Raw genomic sequence first — 24,522 nt, forward strand, 5'->3', positions numbered from 1 at the left:
CTTTAGATGGCTTCAGCAAATGATAGGTTTACGAGTTGAGAAAAAATAAAATAAACAAGGAAATAAAAATGCACTGTGCTTATCCCACAGTTTGGGGGATTTGCACAAAATTAAACCGAATAAAACAACTTTTCAAATAGCTTTGAAAGCAAATGTGTTCATTTGCCCTATATGAAACGTTGCCGAGGCAACGGTCCCACTACTAACAGGAAGTTCATCAGAAACGTGACCACATTATACGAGTTTAGTTAATACATTCACACACCGGCTGACTGAAAAAGCATGTGTATTTTCATGGAGTAATACTTTTCTATATTTAATTCTGAATGGTTTGTAGAAACGCCGTTGGGACTACGCAGGTCACGTGACCGGGCAAACCTGAATTCGTTCTTCTTAATCAGCACGAGCTGCTTTTTGGAGGCTGTTTGTTGTGTCCTGCTACAATGGCAGAGTCTCGGAGAGTTCCGCTGACCACTTTGAGTCCCGATGTTCAGTTTTCTACCAACAAGCCGGCTCCAGGCCTAAAGATCTCCCCGGGTGTTTTGCAGGAAAACGAACCCCGTTCAGAGGAGCCCCCTGGCAGCAGCAACGTCCGACTGGTTCTCACCTTAATTGAGCCCGACAAGCTGAGCTTTCCGGAGTTTAACTACCGTCAACTTGTTGAAAACGAGGTGGGGTTACGTTTTGACATTAATGATCTCTTAGTAATTGCTCAGCAGCTATTTTATATTTACTTATGTAAAACCTTGTATCCAACTTACAGTCTCCATATGTGATTCAACATTTGTTGTCATGTCCTCATAAAAATGGCGTCCACCTCTTTATTTGTGTTTTGTATAAAACCCTAAAGGCCATGCGTCCTCCTGATGCAATGGCATTTTCCTCTGGCCTCTGTGACCAAATCCTTCAGGTTTTCTTAGGTACGGGTATTAGAGCTCCTTCCCATGTTCCTGATCCTGTCATTCCCAACAAAGGGCTATGCAACTGTATTGAACCCATCTCTGTCCTGTCTGTCAGCAGCCTTTGATATGATCGATCATAGCATCTTGATCTCCAGATTACACACATAGGCTGGCATCACAGGTTTGGCCCTTGACTGGTTTTGGTCTTACTTAACAAGACCCTCCCCACTAGGCTGGACTCATCCCAGTCAGTCCCTTCCCTTGGGGGTCCCTCAAGGTTCCATTCTCTGCCTGTTACTGTTCTCTCTCTTTATTCTGCCTTTACAGGAGCCGTTCTCAGACAGCAACCTGTTTCATACCATTGTCTAATTTCCCTCTGGGATTAATAAAGTATCTTTGAATTTATATGCAGACGACTGTCAAATCTATGTTTTGCTTTAGCCCACTGACTCCACTAAACCTCTGATTTTCTTCATGATGTCAAGGAATGGCTGGCTGAAAACATCCTCCATCTGAATAACTAAAACAGGGGTGCTTGGTTGTTAGTCCCGACAATGTTAGAACGACCTTACCTCCACTGTCTTTATCTTAATGTAACTTCTAGTATTTCCAACCTCAGAGTAAAAATGGACCTGGTTCTGAAGATGGACGCTCGGGTCAATGGCACAGGGAAGCCCTGCTTCTACCACCTTAGGCAAATTTCTAACTTAAAGCCCATACTGAGTGTCCATCTCCTAGAACTGGTGAGTCATGCCTTCGTTACATCCCGACTCTTTCTCCAACTTCAGCTTGTACGGCATTAGTAATTAGTGTCCACACACCAGCTCATCCAGACTTCAGCAGCATGGTTCCTGGTACAGCTGACAGAAGATAGCACATCACACCTGAAAACGCATTACTTCTGCCTGGCCTTCAACCTCTAAACCAGGGGTCCCCAACTAAAACAGCAAGAGGTCCGCTATCACCAAATTTATCCTGGGTCCGAAGATTTTAAATCAATCGACAACATTTTTTTTTCTTTTTTATTCAACATATGTGATTAGCAATATAGATTTTTGTCTCAACTTAGAACAATTATTCATATGCTCATTAAACCATCTGGCTAGCTGAAAATACCATCTACTGGAAGTACTGATAAGGCAAAAAACAGGTGACATTGAAATTATATTGCACACAAATCAGCATTAAGGTGCAAACAAATCACCTAAAACTTAAAGTACAGTCTGGAAAACTAAGTCCTTTAAATTGCACAGAAAACATTTGGAAAAACACCACAGTGTATCATCAATTTTCCATATGCTCACTTAATCATCTGCAGAGCAGAAAAGTGCAATCTAGTCGAAGTTCTAATAATAAAGAGAAAAACTATTAGAAAATGAAATATCCATCGTACCTTAACCAACGTTAAAGATGCAACCAAGTCACCTAAAAATTAGTATTTCCTGAAAAAATAAAGTGGTTTAAATTGCGCAGAAAGTATTCTTGACAGTCATAGTGTAAATAATTATTGATGCCCAATTAATTATCTGCTGAGTAGAAAAGTGCAATTCAGTTGAGTTATTAACAATAAAGGGGAAAAAAACTATTTGACATTGTAATGATGACATTTCTTTACAGATAAATCAATGTTCAGGTGCAAACAATTCACCTAAAAATGAAAACACTTCAGGAAAAATAGGAACTGCTTTAAACTGTGCATAAAATGTTTTTGACCCACAACACAACGTAACTCGCACCATATTGCAAAACATCACTGGCTCTTACTTCAGTGGGAGAGAGAGGTTTGCATGGGCATTTGCTGCTAACGTTTTAAATTGTGGATGGAAGGGGGTTACTGTCATTCTTAAGCATACATGCAAATGTTCATTAGTCAGTTGTGAGCAAAGTTTGTTTTTAATCATGTTAACAGTGGAGAAGGCTGATTCACAACTGTATGTGGATCCAAACATGGTTAAGGTATGCACCACCACTTTAAAAAGTCCAGGAAACATAGTCTTTGGCACAGCCTGCAGCCAGAAGGAAGTATGATCAGATGCTTCACATTTCCCTTTAAACAGTACGTCTGCTTGTAAATCCACATGTTCCATTTGCAGAGAACGTATTTCCACCCATTTGTAGAAACGTGCAGCCTCCTGTGAGAATGCAATGACATCTTTCACCAGAAAGAGATTCTTTATGAAAAGTTGGAGCTGATCTTCCAAAACAAAGCCGTCAAAGCGATCCTTAAAGTTTTCAGTTTTTGTACAAATGCAGCATGTGAGGTGATGTTGGGACCCTGGATCACTTTCACTGATGGAAAATGTGTGCAGTCCTGCTGGAGATCCTGTTTTAGAATGTCGAGTTTTCTCTGAAATGACCAGACAGTTGTTATCAAGTTACACACAGAGATGTTCTTTCCTTGTAATCTCAAATTCAGATCATTGACATGCCCTGTGATGTCAACAAGAAATGCAATTTTGTCCATGTTTTTCTCATCCTCCAGAAACTGCAAAAAAAAAAAAAAAACACTGGCCTTGTGACTTTGCTGCTGTGGCAAAAACTGTATTTCGTGTTGTAGACCCCAGAAGCGTGCAAGCATTCTGCCTTTGCTTAGCCACCTAACATTGGAATGCAAGATGGCCTCTGCATTCACCTCCGCTAAAAATTCATAAAGCAGACGATGCTGATGAGATGAAGCACGGAGAAAGTTAACAAGTTCAGTGACCGTATTCCTCTGAGAGGGAGGAACACCGAACAGACATATGAATAATACAGTGATATGACAACAGGTCCGATTTGTCCTCTTTTAGTCGACTAACTGCTCCTTTTTCTCGTCCTATCATTGAAGATGCCCCACCAGTAACAGAGACAACATCTTTCAGATTAATCCCTCTTTCAGTCAACATTTCTTTAATTGCTGAGTGAATATCCTCCCCTCTGGTGTGTGTTTTTAGTGCTGTGATGCCTAAAAGGTCCTCCACAAAAGCTTTACTGTCCTCATGACAGAATCTGACTTATACCAGAAGCTGGGCATTGTCATTCACATCTGTTGATTCATCAGCTGCTAACAATATGCATGGAGGACTCTGAATAGCACAGTCAAGCTGGGTCTGTACATCTTGGGATGAATCTTCTGCTCTCCTTGTTGTGCTTGTGGCCGACATGGGAATTTGCTCATTTGTGCCATAAATGATTAATAAAATGATTTGATTTATTAGTATGTGATGCATTTAAAGTAATGGTCTTCATCTTTGCTCTAAGATTACTGCAGTGTTCTTGAATCCTGTATCTGAAAATCTGTAAATGATCTAGAAATAAGACTGACTTTAAATTGTCTAACTAGACTAAAAATAACTGGTTTTATATATTAGACTCATCCAGAAATATTTTTAAATACCATGACTTGTTTAAGCAGTTTTTCCAGTTTGGTAAAATATACCAAAGTGAATTTCAGTCTGTCGTCTTTGAAGACGTCTACGGTTAATTTGTCAACACCCATGTTTAGTGACTTGTCATAAGCTGATGATGATGTCCCACAGAGAAGATCAGAACAAGAGGAGAGAGATGTTTCTGCCATTGCAGGAAGATTGAAGGACAAATATGTGAGTAACTCAAATGTAATTTTTTAACTTTGTCATTTACCACTTTGAATCACATTTTGAAGCAATTTGGATCCTGTTTTTTTTTTTTTCAGGGTAGAAAGCACAAGACGACCGACCGTATTCAGGACTTGATTGATATCGGATATGGTTATGACGATGACGATTCTTTCATTGACAACTCGGAAGCTGTGAGTTGCTGTAAAGTAGCACCTAAGTCAAAAGTGTTTATCTTTTCAGGTAAATAACTGCTCTTTTCTTAAACAATTCATTTGTTTTCAGGCTGTCATTCGAGCATTGGGCATTTAGTATTTTATCTTGAGCCCAGCTTATTGCTGTTCGTGGATCATTCTGAACAATACATTCAAAAAGACAAACTCATTCGTCTCACTGACTTGTTCCTATTTAATCTTTCTTTTTTTGATCAACTCTTTATTTGATTTATTTTGGGGTTGGTGTCCAAGTACGATGAGTTTGTGCCATCCTCCATCACGACCGAGTTTGGTGGATTCTACGTGAACTCTGGTAAATTGCAGTTCCGCCAAGCCTCTGAAACCGAGACTGACGACTGCTCAACAGAAGAGGGAACATTTGAGCCCAAGAAGGTTTGTGATGCAGCTGGAGAATGTTCTTTAAGGGGCATTTTTGGCAATTTGAGAAATTGCATTTCAACCTGGGAGATTTAATGGCCAAACTGTTAACATATAGCTTGTTATTGTCAGAAACCCGTCTGTGAACAAGATCAAATGGAGAAGTATTGCAAAACAAGTAGAGTGGTGAAAGGTCCTAAAGATCTGAAGTTAAGGTGAGTCTGACCGGAGCAACAAAGCTCCCTGATGATTTTGGATTTAATTCAGTGTTCATTTACAGCTCTTTGTCTAAAACTGGGCTGAATGAGAGGAAGATGAAGAAGAAAAAGACTATCAAGACTCTGAGTGTCACCAACATGTTGAAGAAGTTTCAGAGGGAGAAGGAACGGCAGAAGAGGAAAGCCAGTCAGCTGGCAGCAGATATGAACACTACCACAGACCCTCTGTTCCCTGCAGATGCAGCTGGAGGCGGCAGCTCTGGTCTGACCGACCCTATCCTCAGTTTAATCGGCTCCACCAATGATCATGCTCTTATCCAAGCAGCCAGCACCGTGGATTTCGATATTGATTTAGACTCTTTATTAGAAGCCAGTGAGGGGAACTTGTCTCCAAAATCACTTCCTCAAACTTTGACCGACGCACAGCTGATCCAAACCAGGACAGACGATCAGACTCGGCTGAACCTTTTGCCTGATGCTGAATCCCGAGTTTTTAATCCGAAGAGCACCTCTCTGCTGAAACCTCATCCAGAGCAACAGCTGCTGCCTGAACTTGGTTTACCACCGTCTGAATGTCTCCTCATGCCAGACGGACTTCCCCCAGCGCTGGAGGAGAGCATCAGAAAGCTCATGGTGGTAAGCAATTGTTAAAAAAATGTTTTGATAAATTTACTAAACAAATATAGGATGTATGTAAATGTGTTGACCAAATTTTCAGGCTGCAAAGACATCAGAGGGAGAGTCAAAACTCAAGTTCTTCAGCCCAGATATCAACTCAATCCTCTTGGAGTGAGTTGTCCCACTTCAGTATTGGTTTAATCAGGATTGTGCTGATGGTATTTCAAAACAAAGGTTTGATGCTGCAATTAGAAAATTGGTTTAAAGGGAAACTTTGCTGTTTTGGCTTGCTTTTAGCACCCCTAGAGCCCTATTTTTAATTCCCTGTTGTAAAACCAAAAGTGAAGCTGTTCACCTTGCTGTGCGTTTGTCTTTTATAAGGAATACTTTGCAGTTTTGGCTTGCTTTTAGCACCCCCTAGTGTTAGTCAAAGCAAAAGTGAAATATCTCCTCGCTGTTCATTTCTTTTTAGCACCTTAATCTAACAGCTGAAATGTCTCCCTAGCCTTTTTAGTTTCTACAGGGGCGATTCGTCACAAAATCAAACGAATCAGCTGATGTAAAATATGCAGAAAAGGTGCTGGAAGCAGACTGCAGTGCCAAGTATGTCAGCTCCACCTTAAGAAGTCCAACAGGGACCGGACCGGCACTCTGAAGTTGCAAGTGCGGTGGCCTGGCCACAAAGGGCAGTGGGGGTCTGAGTGACATTTCATTAACCCTTTTAAAGGCTAATTTTAGCATATAATAATTGTTCAAGAAAGTTATTTAAAACTATGAAAAAGTTGCAAAGTATGACTTCAGCAAGACAGAGCCCTGCTAGGGAGGACTCTGTTCACTGTATGATTAGGATTTTTTTCTATATTTTGACTGAAGTGACCATAACTTCAAAAAATTTACTAATGAATATCTGAAAAACCACCTTTGTCTTAAAATACTGAGATTGTGCTGCCGTTGCCTTGGTCCAGCATTGAACTGCTGTGTCAGGAGCTGAGTGGCCAGCTCCGCTCCAAGGTCTACAGATACCTGGCATTGTTTCTGCCCTGCAGCAAGGAAACTCTTCTCAAGCGTGTGAAGAAACTGTTGGCCACACATGAGGTGAGTGTTTGGGACTTGAAAGATCTTTCCAGGTAAAAAATGTGAAATGTGTACGTTGTAAGCACATATTTAATTCTAAGGAGGAACCTGCATGTGTAGAAGATTCCCTGCAGAAACTGAAGGAAGCCATTGAAAGATCAATGCCAGAGCAGATGGCGTGCTTCCAGGAAAACTGTCAAGCTTATGAGCAACTCAAAATGTCAAAGTAAGATTATCAGCATTTATTTCAGATTTCATTACAAACTGAATCTTGATTTTTAAAAAATGCAATTCTCAAATCCCTGATTTACAAAGATTAAACCGTCGATTTTATTGGACTCCAGCCAAATCAGTCAGGCTTCTATAAACGTTTTGGACAACAGTTTTCTGAAAATAATAAAATTTTCTACCTACTTCTAATGCACAAAGGTGTATGATTTCAAGCAACTGTTTTCAAAGGTGACACCAAAGCGCTTTTTTTTAAGTCGAACCCAAGAGGATTTATGACTCAGCCCATTAACTCTGTAGTTGTTGTATAAACCTAGAAGCTGAACAGACCGTTACTGTACCTGGACTATTCTCTTGTCTGGAACTGTCTCTGTCAGGTCCACAGAAGAGGAAACTGTGGAGGAGAAAATTTTGAGAAGAGGTCCAACCAAGTTGTTCAGATGGAATCAGGAAATCAGGTTCGGTGTTCCTAAGGGTCTCTCCCTGGGTCCTTGATTATCTTTGGAACATCAGACAGATGTTTGTTTTCTCAATCACATGCAGGGAGTGCTTGGGTCACGTGCTGAAGGAGAAAATGGAGAGCTGTAGGAAAGAAGGCAGGAATGACCAAGGCATTGAAGACTACCTTAAAACCCTGCTGCACAATGAAGTGAAACCACTCTGGCCAAAGGGATGGGTTCAGTTTAGGTATGCAAAGCCCGCATTTGCTGGAAGTATCTTCAACCACAGTCGAGGCAAACTACTTTGAATTTGTTTCAGGACGCTGATGAGGGAGAGCAGGAAGTTGTTGGGCCTTGTTCCTTCATTGCAGTGAGTTCAACAACTCCAGCTCAAAGGTAGTTTTGTTTCCAGCATTCCTTTATAGCCACATTTAACACTGTGAATGTTCTCATGTGTTCAGAGGAAACAAGACCAAGCTTTTGAAGAAGCAGTACTCTACTGGTGGTGCTTGTAGGTCTTCAGATGGCTGCACTGATCATCAAAGAGCACCAGAACGGTCTGAAACTTCCCCAGGAGCAGATGTCTTCATGATGGATTCAACCGTCTCCAGTTGTGTTGATAAGGACGGAGCCCTGGGTATACTTGCTGAGCAAGCGCTGGTTCATGAATGCCCCCCAACCCTTAACCACGACGTAGCAGCGCCTGTGGGAATGCACTGGAACACGAGCTGTCTCTCCTCCTCGCTCCAGCCCAGTCCGTTCTCCTGTGGGTAACTTTGATGCCGAAATTAACACCTTAAACACTGAGGTACAGCTAATGTTTCTGTGTTCATGTTGAGTCAGTCGGTTTTGTTTTAAGCTCCAGCGTGGGACCTGATGCACCAAGATGGTGTCTAAAAATCAAAAACTGAAAATAATTTGTATATTGTGAGACATTAAGCTAGATGAGTCGTAGTGGATAAAGCTCATAACGCCAAGGTTTAAATGTTTTATACATCTGAAAACTAAAGTCTGCCACTCTTACTTTGAGTTGAAGGTCTTTATATCCGACCCTGGATGAACGAAGGGGTTGGGCGGACTTCAGAGCTGAGAAGACCCTGAACTACACTTGGTCTTGATCTCCATGCATGTGTCCTAGGTCTCAGCAGCACTCTGGGCATTACTGTTGGGTTCTGAGCTACACTGATTTTTTTTTTCAGCAATATAATTGTCTGACTTTGTTTTCTGATTTGTTTACATTCTCTAAAAAATAAACATTGATAAATCAGTTGAGTAAAATCTGAGTTGCTCTCCATTTTACAGTGTTAAGCCAAACACAAACATGGTGGCAAATTCAATATGTTAGACATTAAACGTAGTCCTTTGATTAATGCTCAGACCAACCAGATTGTTCATTAAATGTATATTTTTGAACATCACAGTTTAAAAGCATTGAAATGCACAGACTTGTTCCAGCAGTGTAAAACCATCGAACGTCTGTCCTGCTGCTCTGGTTTATGTAGACGGAGAACAAAATGTACGCAGGAAGTTAAACGGGACATCCCAGACTGTACAAAGCAAAATGTTGTTTTGTTAAAGCAGCATTGGAAGATTATTTTTATTTATAAACATACAGCATTGAAATTTTACTAATATTGTCAGAACATGTACCTGGGGAGTGGCTTAATCTGCTTGTTTTGGTGACAATGCAGAAAAAAACTTGAGTGAAAGGCAAACATTTTTCATTACAAGCTATTCTTAAATCTGGAGTGGTTGGTCCAAAAATGTGGCTTTAGATCTTTCACCGATGTTTCAGTCAGCAAATCTTCTGAAGGAGGAGAGCTGTGAACAAGAAGAATCCATCACAGCCGTTGGCAGTTCCTGGGTAAAGGGAATGGGTTCAAGATCACAGGGTGACTTTAAACTTAGTTTGTACAAATGAATAAAACAAGACTTAGCATTCCTAAAATGTAGAGTGAGTACGGAAAGTGTTTAGACCCCCGTCAATTTTTCACGCTTATATTGCAGCCATTTGCTGAAATCAATGACTTTTTTTCTTCACTGTACACACACCACTCCGTATGGATAGAAAAACACTGAATTTTAGACATTTCTGTGAAGTTCTTAATGACAAACTGAAAAATCACATGGTCCTAAGTATTCAGACCCTTTGCTGTGACATTTAACTTGGGTGCTTCCATTTCTTCTGATCATCCTTCAGATGGTCCTACAACTTCATTGGAGTCCAGCTGCGTTGTGATTATACTGATTGGACTTGATTAGGAAAGCCACACACCTGTCTATATGAGACCTTACAGCTCACAATGATGTCAAAGCAAATAAGAATCATGAGGTCAAAGGAACTGCCTGAAGGGCTCAGACAGAATTGTGGCTAGTAGTGATGGTGAGATGAAGCTTTCCATCCATCTGGTCAACTCTTGATTTGAGGCACGTGATGATTAATTTGCTCTATTTCGCCATCAAGTGCACGATTCGAGTAAAACTGTAAACCTTTAAACTGTAAAAAATAAATACTTATGATGGCAATATGTTAATATTGTCTTAAACTGTCCTTTTAATGTGCTGTCTGGTCCAAAACAGAGAGGAAACTAATGGGCCATTCCCATCTGTACCGGGTCGGCCCGGGCCAGGTAGCCCCAGTCGGCCCCAGCCTGGCCCGGTTGATTCCACACATCCTTGCCATAAGCCCATGTGGGCTGATTCTACCCACCAATCAGAGGCTTGCTCTAATCGTGAATTTGCTGTCAGCAGTGAGTGTGTTGGCCCTGGTCGGACTGAAGCAGACCCCCTCGAGAAGAGGGCTGAGAATGAGCCTTGGTTGGCCCGGAAAAATACCAGGCCACCCAGATATGTAAAGAACCTACGCTACCCGGCCATAATGGGCCATTCCCATCTGTACCGGGTCGGCCCAGGCCGGGTAGTGTAGGTTGTTTACATATCTGGATGGCCTGGTATTTTTCCGGGCCAACCAAGGCTCATTCTCAGCCCTCTTCTCGAGGGGGTCTGCTTCAGGCCGACCAGGGCCAACACACCCACTGCTGACAGCAAATTCACACCTTCCATTAGAGCAAGCCTCTGATTGGTGGGTAGAATCAGCCCACATGGGCTTAAGACAAGGATGTGTGGAATCAACCGGGCCAGGCTGGGGCCGACTGGGGCTACCCGGCCCGAGCCGACCCGGTACAGATGGGGATGGCCCATAAAAGGACATAGGGTTTCAACAGCACAATGTGACGGTGGGAATCAGCAGTGTTTGGCTACCCCTTTGATTTTGAATCCGGCGCGAACCGGCGAGCTAGTTCCTGAATCGGTCATGTGGTGCAGACTGCCAACAAGGCCTTGAACGTCTCCGCTTATGTAATCAACACAAGCTTCGATACGTGCTTCACAAATCTTCCTGGATACCCGACGCACGCTTCCAAATGTCGACCGGACACATCGCTAGTGGCAAGGCACAGATCTGGCAAGGGTTAAACATCTTTGCTGCATTTAAGGTTCCTAAGAGCTAAGTGGCCTCCATAATCCTTAAATGGAAGACGTTTGAGGTGACCAGAACCTTTCCTAGAGCAGGCCGTCCGGCCAAACTGAGCTACCAGGGTAGAAGAGCCTTGGTGAGAGAGGTAAAGTAGAACCCAAAGATTACTGTGGCTGAGCCCCAGAGATGCAGTCAGAAGATGGTTGATTTTCTACAACTTCCTTCCATCACTGCAGCCCTCCTCCAGTCAGGGCTTTATGGCAGAGTGGCCTGTCAGAAGCATCTCCTCAGTGCAAAACACTTGAAAGCCTGCATGGAGTTTGCTAAAAGACACCTGAAGGACCCAGAGATGGTGAGAAATACAATTCTCTGGTCTGATGAGACCAAGATGGAACTTTGTGGTCTTAATTCTAAGCGGCATGTGTGCTTGCTCATCACTTGACAGTACAGTCCCCACAGTGAAGCATGGCGGTGGCAGTGTCGTGCTATAAAAAATCCAGGATGGCTGCACATGGGTAGTTGCTTTTAGTTTGTCTAAGTTTTTTTTCTCTTTCTATATGTTTGTTGAGCCTTTTTTAATTTTATTTATTTTTTGTTATTTTTGACCTTAGTTACAAACTAACTATTTAAACAAGGAGTGGAACACTATATTTCATAAGATCTCATCCTCCTGATTACCTGCTACCAGTTGCTGAGGAGCTGCTAAGCAGCTAAGGTCTCAACCTCCTGGCTACATGCTGCCAGCTATAAGCTGCCTGGATCTGCTGAGTTCTACTGGATCTGCTGTGGCCTGCCTGTGCCGACTGGCCTCATCCTCCTTGGTTACCTGCTGCCAGCTGCTTGCTGCAAAGTTCTGCTGAATGCTGCTGGATCTGTTACTGCTGCAGCCTGCTTGTGCTGACTAGGTTGGTTGACCCTCGCTGCTTGCTGCCATTGTTGTCCTGACCGACTGCTGTTCGCTGCCTACTGCTGGAGGGCTGTAGGATCTGCTGCTGTTGCTTCTGCCTGCGCTGACCTGGTTGATCAGTCAGCCCTCACTAACCAAAATGGCTCTCTTTCTGCTGAGTTTTGATTTGGGGACACGGGTACATGAACATCTCTGAGGAAACCTCCGTATTGAAGGCTCCCCCCCCCCTCCCCCTTTTGTTCCCAGTGAGACTTGCTTCCAGCCAGATCTACTTGTGCAAAAATCACAACTACAGGTCCTCTACAGTGTTCCTTCTGAATCACTCCTTCGATCCTTGTGCCTTGCAGCTTAGGCCTAGTCCACACGTAGCCGAGTTTTTTTAATAACGAATATCCGCCCCTCCAAAAACTTGCATCCACACCACCTCGTTTAAAGAAAAAATCTCTGTCCACACGTACCCGGATAAATACGTTGTTAAGGACATGCCAGACCTGTAGGCGGCAGTACTTCCCCCGTTCTTAACCTCGTCCTTCGTCTGTGGTCTTCCGCAAGGAGCAGTAATTCCGCTTGCAAAAACAAACAAGCAGAAAGCGCTTGGACAATTGATAAAGCGAGCGCAGCTCTGAGGGCATCCATGCTGTCGGCTAGTGTAAACACAGGTCGCACACGTGATGTCAGCATTTTTTTGTCGCGGAAAGTGACGTTGCGGACCTTAAAACTCTGGTTTTGTCTGTCCACACGCAGACACCCAAAACGGAGAAAACGCAGATCTTCACTTTGGCCGGAGTTTTTAAAAAGATCCGTTTTCGTGTGGATGACAGGCCAAAACGTAGGAAAATATCTACGTTTTGGCAGATCCCCGGCTACGTGTGGACAGGGCCTTAGAAAAGTTTTACTGCTTTATCGGACAGTGAACTAATGCTTCTTTTTTTTAACATTTTACACACTAAAAATGCTAAGAGCCATGGTGCAACTATGAAACGGAGGTACTTGATTATTATGCTTTTAATCATCTGTGGTGATGTGCAGCCAAATCCTGGCCCAGCTAATGTCGACCCTAAGATCTGCAGTACTCCAGCTGATTTTAAAAACAGATCTGGGCTGGGTATTATTCATCTGAATGTGCGAAGTATGCTCCCTAAGGTTGACTTCCTACGTATTTGGGCCAACTCTACTGATGCAGATATTACAATTCTGTCAGAAACATGGTTTTCTAAATCAGTTTCAGGTGAAGACATTGCAGTCAGTGGATATGTTATGATCCAGGCTGTCTAGGGGGCCTGGGGTAACAATGAGGGCGCATGTTCTCATGCCAAAAGTAACAAAACAACATTTATTTACATAAATATAAACTCAAAACACAGATTAACAAGACACTTCAGCAGCAACGCAAAACGAGTAACAACTAAACTCTCATATTAACCAAATTAATACCAAAACTACGAAAGACCATCACATAATTTCCTAATTTCTGAGTGATATTTAAAAAAAGTGAAGGGGTAAAGTTTCCTTTACCTCTAAAAAGGGCGAACAGTTAAACACAGAGAGTTTTAAGCTCCCACCAAAGTTATTACATAAAATTTAACAAAACCAAAAGCTGCTGAAGAGACAACAGACCAGAGTGAACCTCCCTGGCCTGCTGCCCCCTGAACTGAGGGCCTGCTGCTGGTCATCAGGATCAACTGAGGCCCTGTCCACACGTAGCCGGGGATCTGCCAAAACGTAGATATTTTTCTACGTTTTGGCCTGTCATCCACACGAAAACGGACTTTTTTTCACACGAAAACGGATCTTTTTAAAAACTCCGGCCAAAGTGAAAATCTGCGTTTTCCCTGTTTTGGGTGTCTGCGTGTGGACAGACAAAACCGGAGTTTTAAGGTCTGCAACGTCACTTTCCGCGACAAAAAAATGCTGACATCACGTGTGCAACCTGTGTTTACACTAGCCGACAGCATGGATGCCTTCAGAGCTGCGTTCTGTCACTACCCAATCCATCAATTGTCCAAGCGCTTTCTGCTTGTTTGTTTTTGCAAGTGGAATTACTGCTCCTTGTGGAAGACCACAGACGAAGGACGAGGTTAAGAACGGGGGAAGTACTGCCGCCTACAGGTCTGGCATGTCCTTAACAACGTATTTATCCAGGTACGAGTGGACAGAGTTTTTCTTTTTAAATGCGGTGGTGTGGATGCAAGTTTTTGGAGGGGCGGATATTCTTTTTCAAAAAACCCCGGCTACGTGTGAACTAGGCCTGAGAGAATCTAACCGGGAGGCGATCCAGTGAGATTGGAGCCAGGTGCTGCATCTCCTCTCACACACACACACAGGGAAAAACCCAAATGGCTCTGAGCCATAACAGGATACCACATTTTTAGAACCGACCGGCTTCACAAGGCCGGGGGTGTGGCAATATATGTAAAGAGCAAATGTAAAGCTAATGTAGTTATGTCCATATCTGTAAGTAAACAACTTGAATTTCTGGCCCTAAATGTTGAGGTGTACAAAGGCATGACTTGCTGGATGCTACAGACCGCCCTCGGCGTTAGCTAACACCCTTCAAATGCTGTCGTAGCTTTTATCACAGCTGAAATACAGTGATGTTATCCTAGCAAGAGATATGAACTGGGACTGGTTCAAATCTGCTTCAGATGGATTGAAGAATCATTGCAGTGAATTAAATCTTACACAGTTAATTAAGTCTCCCACCCGCCTAAATCCAAAACATCCAGAGAAATCTACTCTAATCGATTTGCTATTGGCAAATGCTCCTCACAAATTTTCTGAAACCGGAGTGTTTGCTAGTGACATCAGTGCATGGTTGCTGCAATTAGAAATGCTAAAATTCCTAAACTTGAGCCTAGATGTATTGAAAAACGTGATATGAAACATTTTTCACGATAGACGTGTGATTTATTTCATTTTGACTGAGACTGCATAAGGCTTACTCATGATGTTGAAATAGCCTGGAAATATTTTCAGGATGGATTTTTGATGCTTGTCAACAAACACACTCCTTTGCGTAAGTTTAGAGTCAAGGGCCAAGACAACCCTCGGTTTTCTCCGGAGCTCAGCAAACTTCTTCACGGAAAAGATTCGGCTTGGTTAAAGGCCTGGATATCAGAGACAGAGGCTGATGAGATCGTTTTCAGATGATTACGAAACAAGTTCACGGCGGCCGTCCGACATGCCAAATCTGAATACTGTCTGACGGCTGCGACAGACGCTTTAAATAACCCTAGGGCTTTCTGGAAGACTATCAAGTCTATTTCCTCTGTTGGATCTCATACTAATAATACATTTTATTTAAAAAAAGAAAAAGTGCCTTTCTGGTCACTCAAGGACACTGTACAGAATAAAAACACAAATCATTCAGTAAGTAAACATACGTTAACATGAACAAACAAGGCACTCTAAAATTCAAAGCTGATATGTGGTTATGAAGAGGTGAGTTTTGAGTTGAATTCTGTGAATGAGTTAATGTTCATGACGAGAGGGGGAAGGGAGTTCCAGAGTTTGGGAGCGGTGCAGCTGAAGGCTCTACTCCCCATGGTGTTGAGACGGAAGGAGGGCACAGAGAGATGAATGGAGGAGGAGGACCTGAGGGAACGGGACGAGGTGACGATGTGAACGAGATCTGTGAGGTAGTGAGGGGCGAGGTTATGGATGGCCTTGAAGGTGAGAAGGAAAATCTTGTAGTTAATCCTGGTGTGCACTGGTAGCCAGTGGAGTTGTTTGAGGATGGGGGTGATGTGATGAGAGATGGGAGTTTTAGTAATGATGCGTGCTGCTGCATTCTGAACCAACTGGAGCTTACGGAGGGTTTTCTGAGGGAGGCCTGAGAGAAGAGAGTTGCAATAATTGATACGTGATGTAACCAGACTATGGACAAGAATAGAAGTAGAGTGGACATCAAGGGAGGGGCGAAGACGATTAATGTTACGAAGATGGAAATAAGCTGACTGTGTGATGCTATTGATGTGAGATTGGAAGGATAGTGTGCTGTCTAGGATGACGCCCAGACTCTTGACCTGGGGAGAGGGGGAAACTGAAGTAGTATCAACTGAACTGCCTCCCCATATAATTAGGGATAGTATTATTAACTCAGACAGTTTAACTATATTAGAAGGTTTTAATGAACATTTTGTTCGTTTGTTTTTAATTGTTTTCAACATCCAGAAGGCGCCCCCCACCCCCCAATGGTAATGCTGCTGAAAGACACTATGTTGGTCAGTCTTTTACTTTTACTCCTTTTTCCGTTAATGAAGTACATAAAGCTCTTGTGTCGTTGGACATCAAAAAGCCTGCTTTTACATGGACACGCGGGTTCAGAAAATGGATGGATGGATGGATGGATGGATGGATGGATGGATGGATGGATGGAAGTTTAGTCAGGAAACTTAGGTTAAAACGATGGTTCTGTTTTAGGAACAGGGCTTGTTTTCCTCTTCCAGCAAGGAAGAAGCTGGTTGAGGCCACTTTTCTGTCCCTCATGGACTATGGTGATTTTTTATATATGCATGCGCCCAACAAATATCTGTATCAATTAGATTCAGTTTATCATGGAGCACTGAGATTTATTACAGGGTGCAAAGATTAGCTCAGCGTAGGCTATCCAGGTGGCGACTATTTATATATAAAGCCATCATCAGGATGTTGCCTCTTTATTTATATAGGCTTCTGACTTTCAAGTCCAGCACTCGCTCACTTCTGTCTAATGCTAATCTCCAGCTGGCTGTGCCTAGAGCTCGTACAGAATTAGGTAAGCAAGCATTTAGGATATCTGCTCCATCAGCCTGGAACTAGCTACAGAATCAGTTAAAACTAGAAAACCCAGTCTCTTTTGGTCAATTTAAGTGGCTAGAGGAACAGGAAGCAGGCACATTCGGCCTCTGTCCCTGCTTCCGAAGTGGTTGATGTCAAGACGAAAACTTCCATTCCCTAATGATGATTGAATCACTGTAATACTAATGCATCATGTCTGGTATGTTTTCCCCATTGTATGTGTGTGTATGCTGGTGCGTACATTTGTGTACGTGTACATGTACACATACGTGCGTGTGTGTGTGTGTGTGTGTGTGTGTGTGTGTGTGTGTGTGTGTGTGTGTGTGTGTGTGTGTGTGTGTGTGTGTGTGTGTGTGTGTGTTATTTACTAATTTTGGTCGAACTCCTGTAATGTTAGAATTTTATGTTTTTACTTTCATTGCTTTTACTAACTGTATTTTTTAATGGGATTTTTATGGCGGTCTTCTTGGCCAGGGCACCTTTGCAAAAGAGACTTGTTCTCAAAGGATTTCCCTGGTTAAAAAAGGGTTAAATAAAAAATTTAAAAATATATATGGGGGTGTTTTTCAGCTGCAGAAACATGACGACTGGTTGCAATCAAGGGAACGATGAACGTGGACAAGTACAGGGATATCCTAGACAAGAACCTTCTCCAAAGTGCTCAGGACCTCAGACTGGGCCAAAGATTTACCTTCCATCATGACAATGACTCTAAGCACACAGCTAAAATAACAAAGGAGTGGTTTCACGGCAACTCTGTTCTTAAATGGCCCAGCCAGAGCCCCTAACTAATACCCAATTGAGCATCTATGGAGAGGCCTAAAAATGGCTGTCCACCAACGTTCACCATCCAACCTGACAGAACTGGAGAGGATCCTCAAATCCAGGTATAAGAAACTTGTTGCATCTTTACCAAGAAGACTCATGGCTGCATAAGCTCAAAAGGGTGCTTCTACTAAATACTGAGCAAAGGGTCAGAATACTTAGGACCATGTGATTTTTCAGTTTGTCTTTTTTAATAAATCTGCAGAATTTTCTAAAATTCAGTGTGTTTCTGTCAATTTGGGGTGCTGTGTGTACATTATTGAGGAAAAAAATAATTTAGTTGATTTTAGCAAATGGCTGCAACAGTGAAAAATTGACAGGGGTCTGAATATGTTCCGTACCCAGTGTATGAATTTAAAACGTACCACTCCCAGTCCCTCCTAATCGCTGGCGGTTTCCTGGTTCTTCACATTGTTTTTCGTTTTCCTGTAGCTTTGTAGAAGAAACCAGCTCTGAAGCTGCTGAAAAGGAACACAAAGTCACAACAGAAGTTGTGTTTCTTCTGAATTTACACTTTTGAGCTTGTGTTTGATTTACTCACAGAGGACCAGAGCAGTGAGGTTTTTTGAGCTCTCTACTGGAGGATGTTGTGGTCCATCAGGTCCCAGATCTAGCTTGGCGTCACACCAGTACTGGGTCCCATTGTCCTCTCTGTGTGGAATGATGACCAGACTGTAGCTCTCATTTACTGGTGTCTTCTCCGTGGCGTTGTCTAACTGGAGTTGACCCAGTGCCGTGCCTCCTTTGTAGAAGGTCACGGTGACATTTGAAGCAGGTGCAACGTCCTGAACTGTGCACTGCAGCGTGTACTGACCACCCTCCACCATCGGCCCAGTGTGGTTTAAAATTGTGATGGAAACTCCGTTTGGAGGCTCTGTGAAGACGAAACAACTCCTCAGCATGATACGTGTGGTCGCACATTGAAATAAATAAAATTTTAACTTACGATAAACTATTAAAGAGGGTGAAACGAAGCACTGCCCTCCCACGTCAGAGACGGCGTAACAGAGAGGCACGATGGTCCAGTCAGTCATGCTTTCCACACTCCAGACCAGAAAGTCTTGTGTGGTGTGTAATGGACTTGTCGTCTAGATTTGGATAAAGTCACAAACACAAATATATTTCATTAAAAAAGGACCAAATTGATCATGTGTATGGTGCAGTGTTCCATCTTTGGATTGTGTCACATGTTGCGGGTGCATTCGACAAATAACTGAAGGGGTGGTTTAGTAAATCACCACTGATACATTTTATTCCCCTACCGGTGAGGCGACCCAGCCCAGGAACAAGAACTCTGTTCTTGTTTTCGAGCAGTTGATTTTGACCGGATCTCCATACCTATTGCAGGAGTTCACACACACCATCAGTTATGGGCAAGTTTGATAAAAGCGAATTTAATATGTCAGATCAGAGCAATAGGCTTAGAGTTAACTATTTCCCATACCTGACCACCAGAACAGAAGGTGAAATTGTCAGATCACACCCAGACGAGTCTGCGGCCTCTGCAGAGCTGCTGATGGAGGTGGGGCCCAGGTGTGTGATGCTGAGAGAAGAGGACAGGAGGTTGGTCGGGAAGGGAGATGGAGGTGAAATTTGTGTTGAAAAGGGAGGTGCTGGCGTTTGACCGAGAAGAGGGGAGGGCGTGGCTAAGGGAACAGAGAAAGCATAACGAAAGTTACTCAGTCATCAAACTAAAGATAAGACAAAGTTAAAGCTTCTAGACTTGAATGTCTCTTGATCTTAATTTGTAAGTAACTCGTGCAGCAAAAACAGTACAGGAGACGAGAAAGCCAGATGATTTTTATCAATGTAATAAGGTGTGAAGCTGAGATCCCACGGAGATGAGATGATTCGTTTTGCCACGAGCAACAGAAATATTCTATTCAGGTAATGACCGGAAAATTTTAAATATGGGGCTTAACAGGTCTGTCACTTAAAGACTCCTCCATTAGTCAGAGCTGGAGAGCTTAAATCTTAAAAATGTCAGAACCGCTTTGTGAGGCTGGGCGATTCCAACTAATTGAGTTTGGTGGTCTAAAAAATCGGGAAAAGTAGGCAGGATGCTGTCCGAAGATGCCATGGGAATCCTGGTGATGTTGGGATGAATGGTAATTAGAAGTAGTTAAACCACCTCTAAATCCAAGACCATGGTCTTGAGTCTGAGTGTGAGAGCTGAGCCAGAAGATGAAGCTCTCGATTTACCGGTGGATCTACGTTCCCACCCTCACCTATGAGCTTTTGGTAGTGACTGAAAGAAGATACAAGCGGCCGAAATTAGTTTTTTCACAGGGTGTCTTGGCTCTCTCTTAAAGATAGGGCGAGAAGCTCAGTCATCTGGGAGGGGCTCAGAGTAGATCTGCTGTTCCTCCATGTCAAGAGGAGCCAGTTGAGGTGACAACTGCTTAGGATGCCTCTTGGTGAGGTTTTCTGGGCACGTCCAACCAGGAGGAGACCTAAAGGAAGACCCATGATATAATGGAGGGACTATGTTCATCAGCTGGCCTGGAAACACCTTTGATTTCCCTGGAGGAGTGGGCCCAAACAGCCTGAGATAGGGAAGTCTGGGCCTCTCTGCTCTGGCTGCTACCCCTGCGACCCCACCCCAGATAAGTGGAGGAAAAGTGCTCTAGGTACCCGGCCACTTTGAGCCAAAAGTTAATCAGACCTGTAGCCTGTTGTCACTTCACCAAAGAGAGGAGCACAGCTGTCAATTGGTCATCTGGCGATGGTCTGGGAGCATTTAGCAAAGGCCCCAGACCTAGACTTCTCCTGAAGCAGCGGACAGACGCAGAGCTGCAGCTTGTGTGGTACAACCTTTGTTTTCAATGTCGCTTTGTTGTTTGAACATAATGAACCGCTGCAACAGACTTAGTGTTTAGACATTCATAAGTGTCTTTCAAAGTGAGTCTGCTGTTTCAGATCTTCAGAAATACAAATCCTCTGATTGCCTCTCATCCCCCTGTCTCTGCATTTATGATGTGTACTCCAGAAATAGAACTGAACTTATGAATGCAGGGATGTTTCTCTTCACATATTTATCTTGGCATGGTGTGAACTCGTGAGTCACATTCTCCTGCCTAATACCGGCAGGGTCAACTGAAAGTTGCCATCTTGTGAAATAATACTGTTTTTGCTGATCTGTTGTGTACCATTGTTTCAAAGCACACTGAATACACCCATGTGTTCCTCTAAGGAAGGAAGGACACCCTGCCCAAGTGAAAAGAACCTACTCCTCTTTTGAATTGACCATTGTTCCACCCAATCCTGAAGTTGTTCTCCCATCTATCAGATGATCTTACTCACAAGTGCTGCTTGTCAAAATGTATTGTTGTGTTTCCCACTTGCCAGTCTGCCACATGTTACCAGACATGTTTACTCAAACGGTCTCTCCTGAAGAGCTATCGTTTTAGCCATATTTGCATTTAAAACCACAATAAAGCTCACCGGTCACTACTTGATCGTTCTGAACAAATATTTATAGCCTATGATTAATAAAAAAAACAGATTTTAGCATTTTTTTTCTAGATTCACATTGAGGGTAATTTAGCTTTTTTTTATTAAACTATTAAGGTTAAAAGTCGAGGAGTAATCTTATAAAATGAACTAGAATTAAATTATTTGGGTAAGAAACTGAAAACAGTTGTCTGAAAGCTGTATTCCAGTGCAGAACTAGATGTTTTCATCAGTGGTTCCCAACCTTTTTTATAAGGTCCCCCTTTTTCTGTGTCCAAAACAAACTTCTTTTATTAAAGTGATGCCCTGAAACGACTCATTCTGGAAGATACTGAAAATGTCAAAAATAAAACTGTTAAAATTGCTTTATGTGAGAGGGATTTATTCATGGAACTTCATAAACATATGTTATCAACCATAAAACAATTATTCAAAGGTTGAATATGGAACACGAACACCATAGTGACATCTAGGAGGTGGAGGTTGTAGTTGCAACCACAGAACCAGGTTTCCAACCATCAGAATCACAGGATTTCCTGCTGATGTGTGAAGTGACTAGCCAGCCAGCACCATGTCCAGTGACAGGGTAAGGACTAATGTCCACTAATAAGTTTATTGTATAACAGTATTTAACGTTAGAACATCTTCTGGGCTCAGAAGCAGCTGCCTGACTTGTCACATCCACCATTTTCCACAGCGCCAGCCTCACTATGCTGAGCGGACTAATTACCGTATTTGGCAACCTACAATGGTGCCCTCTGCTGGCTGGTGCATGTAAACATAAACCCAGTATTGTGCCCGTCCAAAAAAATAATAATAATAATTCAGTATTTGAAATACTGGAGCTTCATTCTGCACACCTCTAAACTGAGGAATTTTTTAAATATAGCTTTTTAATAAACTGTTCCAAATTAATCATAACACGTCTCTTTTAACCCTTTGATGCATGAATTATGAAATCTTCAACCATGACTTTTTAACAATTTTTTTCTTTTGTCTTTAGGTGTGAATGAAACAAATTTCAACAAATATTTTTTGTAAAATTTTATAATTTACAAATAATTTATTACATGCAGTGGGCAGTGTGCATTCTGAACATGAAATATGTTGGCTTGGCTTACTGAAGTCCAACTGGAGAGGCTCAAATGCAATAAAGTCTTCAATAGCTGTGCTTAATAGCAAAAACAAATAAATAACAATTTTGAGTACCTGTCCACTGTAGTGACCATTATGCATCAAAGGGTTAAAATCAAATTTAAGATAAACTTCCAAGTTTCACTCAGTGCCATAACAGTGGTTGCAAATATATTACTCTTTAACGTCACAAGAAAACAAACTTTACCTTTCAAATCTTACTCCCTGTCCTCTTCTGTTTCTCTAAAGAAAACTATATCATTAGATTCTCTCTTAAAGCTCATCCAGGTGTCATTCAACTCACCTGAGGAAAAAAGATGAATCAGCACAAGCGCGACTGGCCATCCAGGATCACTCATCCTTTACTAGTTTCCTTCACTCTGCTGAGAGGAAAGGCGGAGATAAAGGTCACCAACCACCTGATACGCTCCGCTGCTGACAGGACCCCAGACTGAGAGATCTGAGAAACAGCTTCAGGCTTTTCTGAAAGTGTGGGTGTGTCTGCAGCTGATGGTCAGGCAGCTTTGCTCTGGACTCCGAAAGCCACCCTGGGCGTTCTCTGTTGATATCAGGAGAGGAAGGAAGGGAGGTTCAAGAATAAATCAGTGTAATGCGGAGTGGGAGGCATGAATAAGTCTGCATATCTGTGTCTGTAAGTGACTACACATATCAAAGGTAGATGTGATAAAAAGTCATTAGCCATCATCACAGACTGGTGGAATTCATGGTAGAACATCTGGGAGGTTTTTGTCTCCTTTATTAAATCTAATGTCATAAAGGTGTTTCAATCACTGTACAGGTAACCTCAGTATGATGTTTGGCTTATTTCAGCCCACAGATTTGGTGGTTTTTCATTCTGTTTTTCTAGTATACTCCTAAAACCGAGTTGTGGTTCTTGAAGGATAACTCTTCAAATCAAAGCTGTTACGTGAGATCATCTGAGCGGCAGGGAAACACATTTCAAACACGGAACCGAGTCCGGCTACCGAACCGAGCAGAATTCTGATTACGTCACACCGGTGCGCGAAGGTGCGGGATCCAACCCACAGGAGATCAATTTCCCTCTGGGATAAATAAAGTATTTTTGAATTTGAATTGAATTTGAATTTGAGAGGAGGGAGAGAGGAGGTAAAAAGCGAGTGGATCACAGGGTCTGAACTGATGTTTTTGAGCAAAACTGCGGTAAAAATGGCTGTTTGTCCTCATTATCAAGTGTACAACCCCCCCCCCCCCCCCCCCCCAAGGTTTAGAAGCAGCGCTCATGCAGGTTCTGTTCCGACGCTGCTACACGTAATATTTGTAATTTATTAAGCCTGCAATTTATTTTTACTCAGTAATGGATATGATTTAAAATGTAGCGAATTACAATTCTTTTTTTAAAACGTACTCAAGTAAAAGTAAAAGTACGGATTTTAAAAACAACTTAAAAAGTATAAATACACAAAAAGCTACTCAGTTACAGTAACGTGAGTAAATGTAACTAATTTGTTACTTTCCACCTCTGCATATATATGTCGATGCTTGACCCTCACTTTCAGTTTCAGAGGAAAAGGAAGTCGTTCATTCAGTCAGAAAGGCAAACATAGGACAGAGACAAGGCAAGGAGCGTAATTACACAACCATAAACAATCCTGCATCTCTACGAAACAAAGTGTTAGGAGGCCCGTCACTGATGTCTTGCTGTTAAAGAACAAACGTCTGATGCCCTGATTTTTGTTTAATTCTAAGAAAAATAAAGGCACATGGTGATTGATCCAGTTACTCAGGACAACCAACATTTTCTTTTTTATGTGGTGAGAAATGTATAAAACTAGAAAATCCAGTGATTATTGTGCAAGGTTACACAGAACTGATGATAAAGAGTAAAATGGCAGAAAATTCAGATTTTATTCCTACAAATCTGTGACTAAAATGAGGCACCCCTGCTTCTCACAGCTGTTGTGTTGGTGTTACAGCGCCCCCTGTAGGAGAAAGGTGGAGCTTACAGCACCTGTAGGTGGATTGAGATGGACGGATGCAGCACCACTCTTACTCCACTGACATCACAATGTAACAAAAATGTCAGGAAATAACGTCCTGCTGCGTTTATTTTTTATTAAAATAATTTATAAATTTATTGTTACATCAAAACACAGTCATGTTTTTCCTGTTTAAAACACACATGTTGATAAAAATGTAAATGACTGTGTGTGTGTGTGTGTGTGTGTGTGTGTGTGTGTGTGTGTGTGTGTGTGTGTGTGTGTGTGTGTGTGTGTGTGTGTGTGTGTGTGTGTGTGTGTGTGTGCGCGCGCGCACAACAAG

General features: G+C 42.4%; 2 protein-coding genes across 7 annotated transcripts; one reads left to right on the forward strand and one right to left on the reverse strand.

Moving 5' to 3' along the window:
* Positions 1–275: 275 nt before the first annotated feature.
* Positions 276–8,926, forward strand: LOC107389014 (ubinuclein-1). Of its 4 annotated transcripts, none has more exons than XM_015964865.3 (13): positions 276–671; positions 4,421–4,483; positions 4,576–4,671; positions 4,945–5,085; positions 5,203–5,285; positions 5,351–5,924; positions 6,007–6,077; positions 6,872–7,001; positions 7,082–7,206; positions 7,586–7,666; positions 7,752–7,895; positions 7,968–8,018; positions 8,110–8,926. In XM_015964865.3, exons 1-13 carry the CDS (start codon positions 444–446, stop codon positions 8,420–8,422), a joined length of 2,100 nt encoding a protein of 699 aa, XP_015820351.1. In that variant the 5' UTR covers positions 276–443; the 3' UTR covers positions 8,423–8,926. The 4 variants fall into 4 exon arrangements, with proteins under 4 accessions (XP_015820351.1, XP_054599666.1, XP_054599667.1 ...); XM_054743691.2 differs by having other exon boundaries at positions 7,085–7,206; XM_054743692.2 differs by having other exon boundaries at positions 6,953–7,001.
* Positions 8,927–9,035: 109 nt separating this feature from the next.
* On the reverse strand, positions 9,036–22,747 carry LOC107389023 (intercellular adhesion molecule 3). Of its 3 annotated transcripts, XR_001573387.3 has the most exons (8): positions 22,526–22,747; positions 19,079–19,280; positions 18,897–18,972; positions 18,581–18,722; positions 18,176–18,508; positions 18,000–18,095; positions 9,299–9,508; positions 9,036–9,195 (listed from the first exon to the last, which is right to left on the reverse strand). XR_001573387.3 is itself a non-coding variant. In XM_015964888.3 (7 exons), the coding sequence occupies exons 1-7, from the start codon at positions 22,578–22,580 to the stop codon at positions 9,444–9,446; spliced, it is 966 nt and encodes a 321-aa protein (XP_015820374.1). In that variant the 5' UTR covers positions 22,581–22,747; the 3' UTR covers positions 9,036–9,443. The 3 variants fall into 3 exon arrangements, 2 of the variants coding, with proteins under 2 accessions (XP_015820374.1, XP_015820364.1); XM_015964888.3 differs by having other exon boundaries at positions 9,036–9,508; positions 18,000–18,092; XM_015964878.3 differs by having other exon boundaries at positions 9,036–9,508.
* Positions 22,748–24,522: the final 1,775 nt, after the last annotated feature.

The sequence above is a fragment of the Nothobranchius furzeri genome, chromosome 4, assembly GCF_043380555.1.
Source record: "Nothobranchius furzeri strain GRZ-AD chromosome 4, NfurGRZ-RIMD1, whole genome shotgun sequence".
NCBI classification, from domain to species: domain Eukaryota; kingdom Metazoa; phylum Chordata; class Actinopteri; order Cyprinodontiformes; family Nothobranchiidae; genus Nothobranchius; species Nothobranchius furzeri.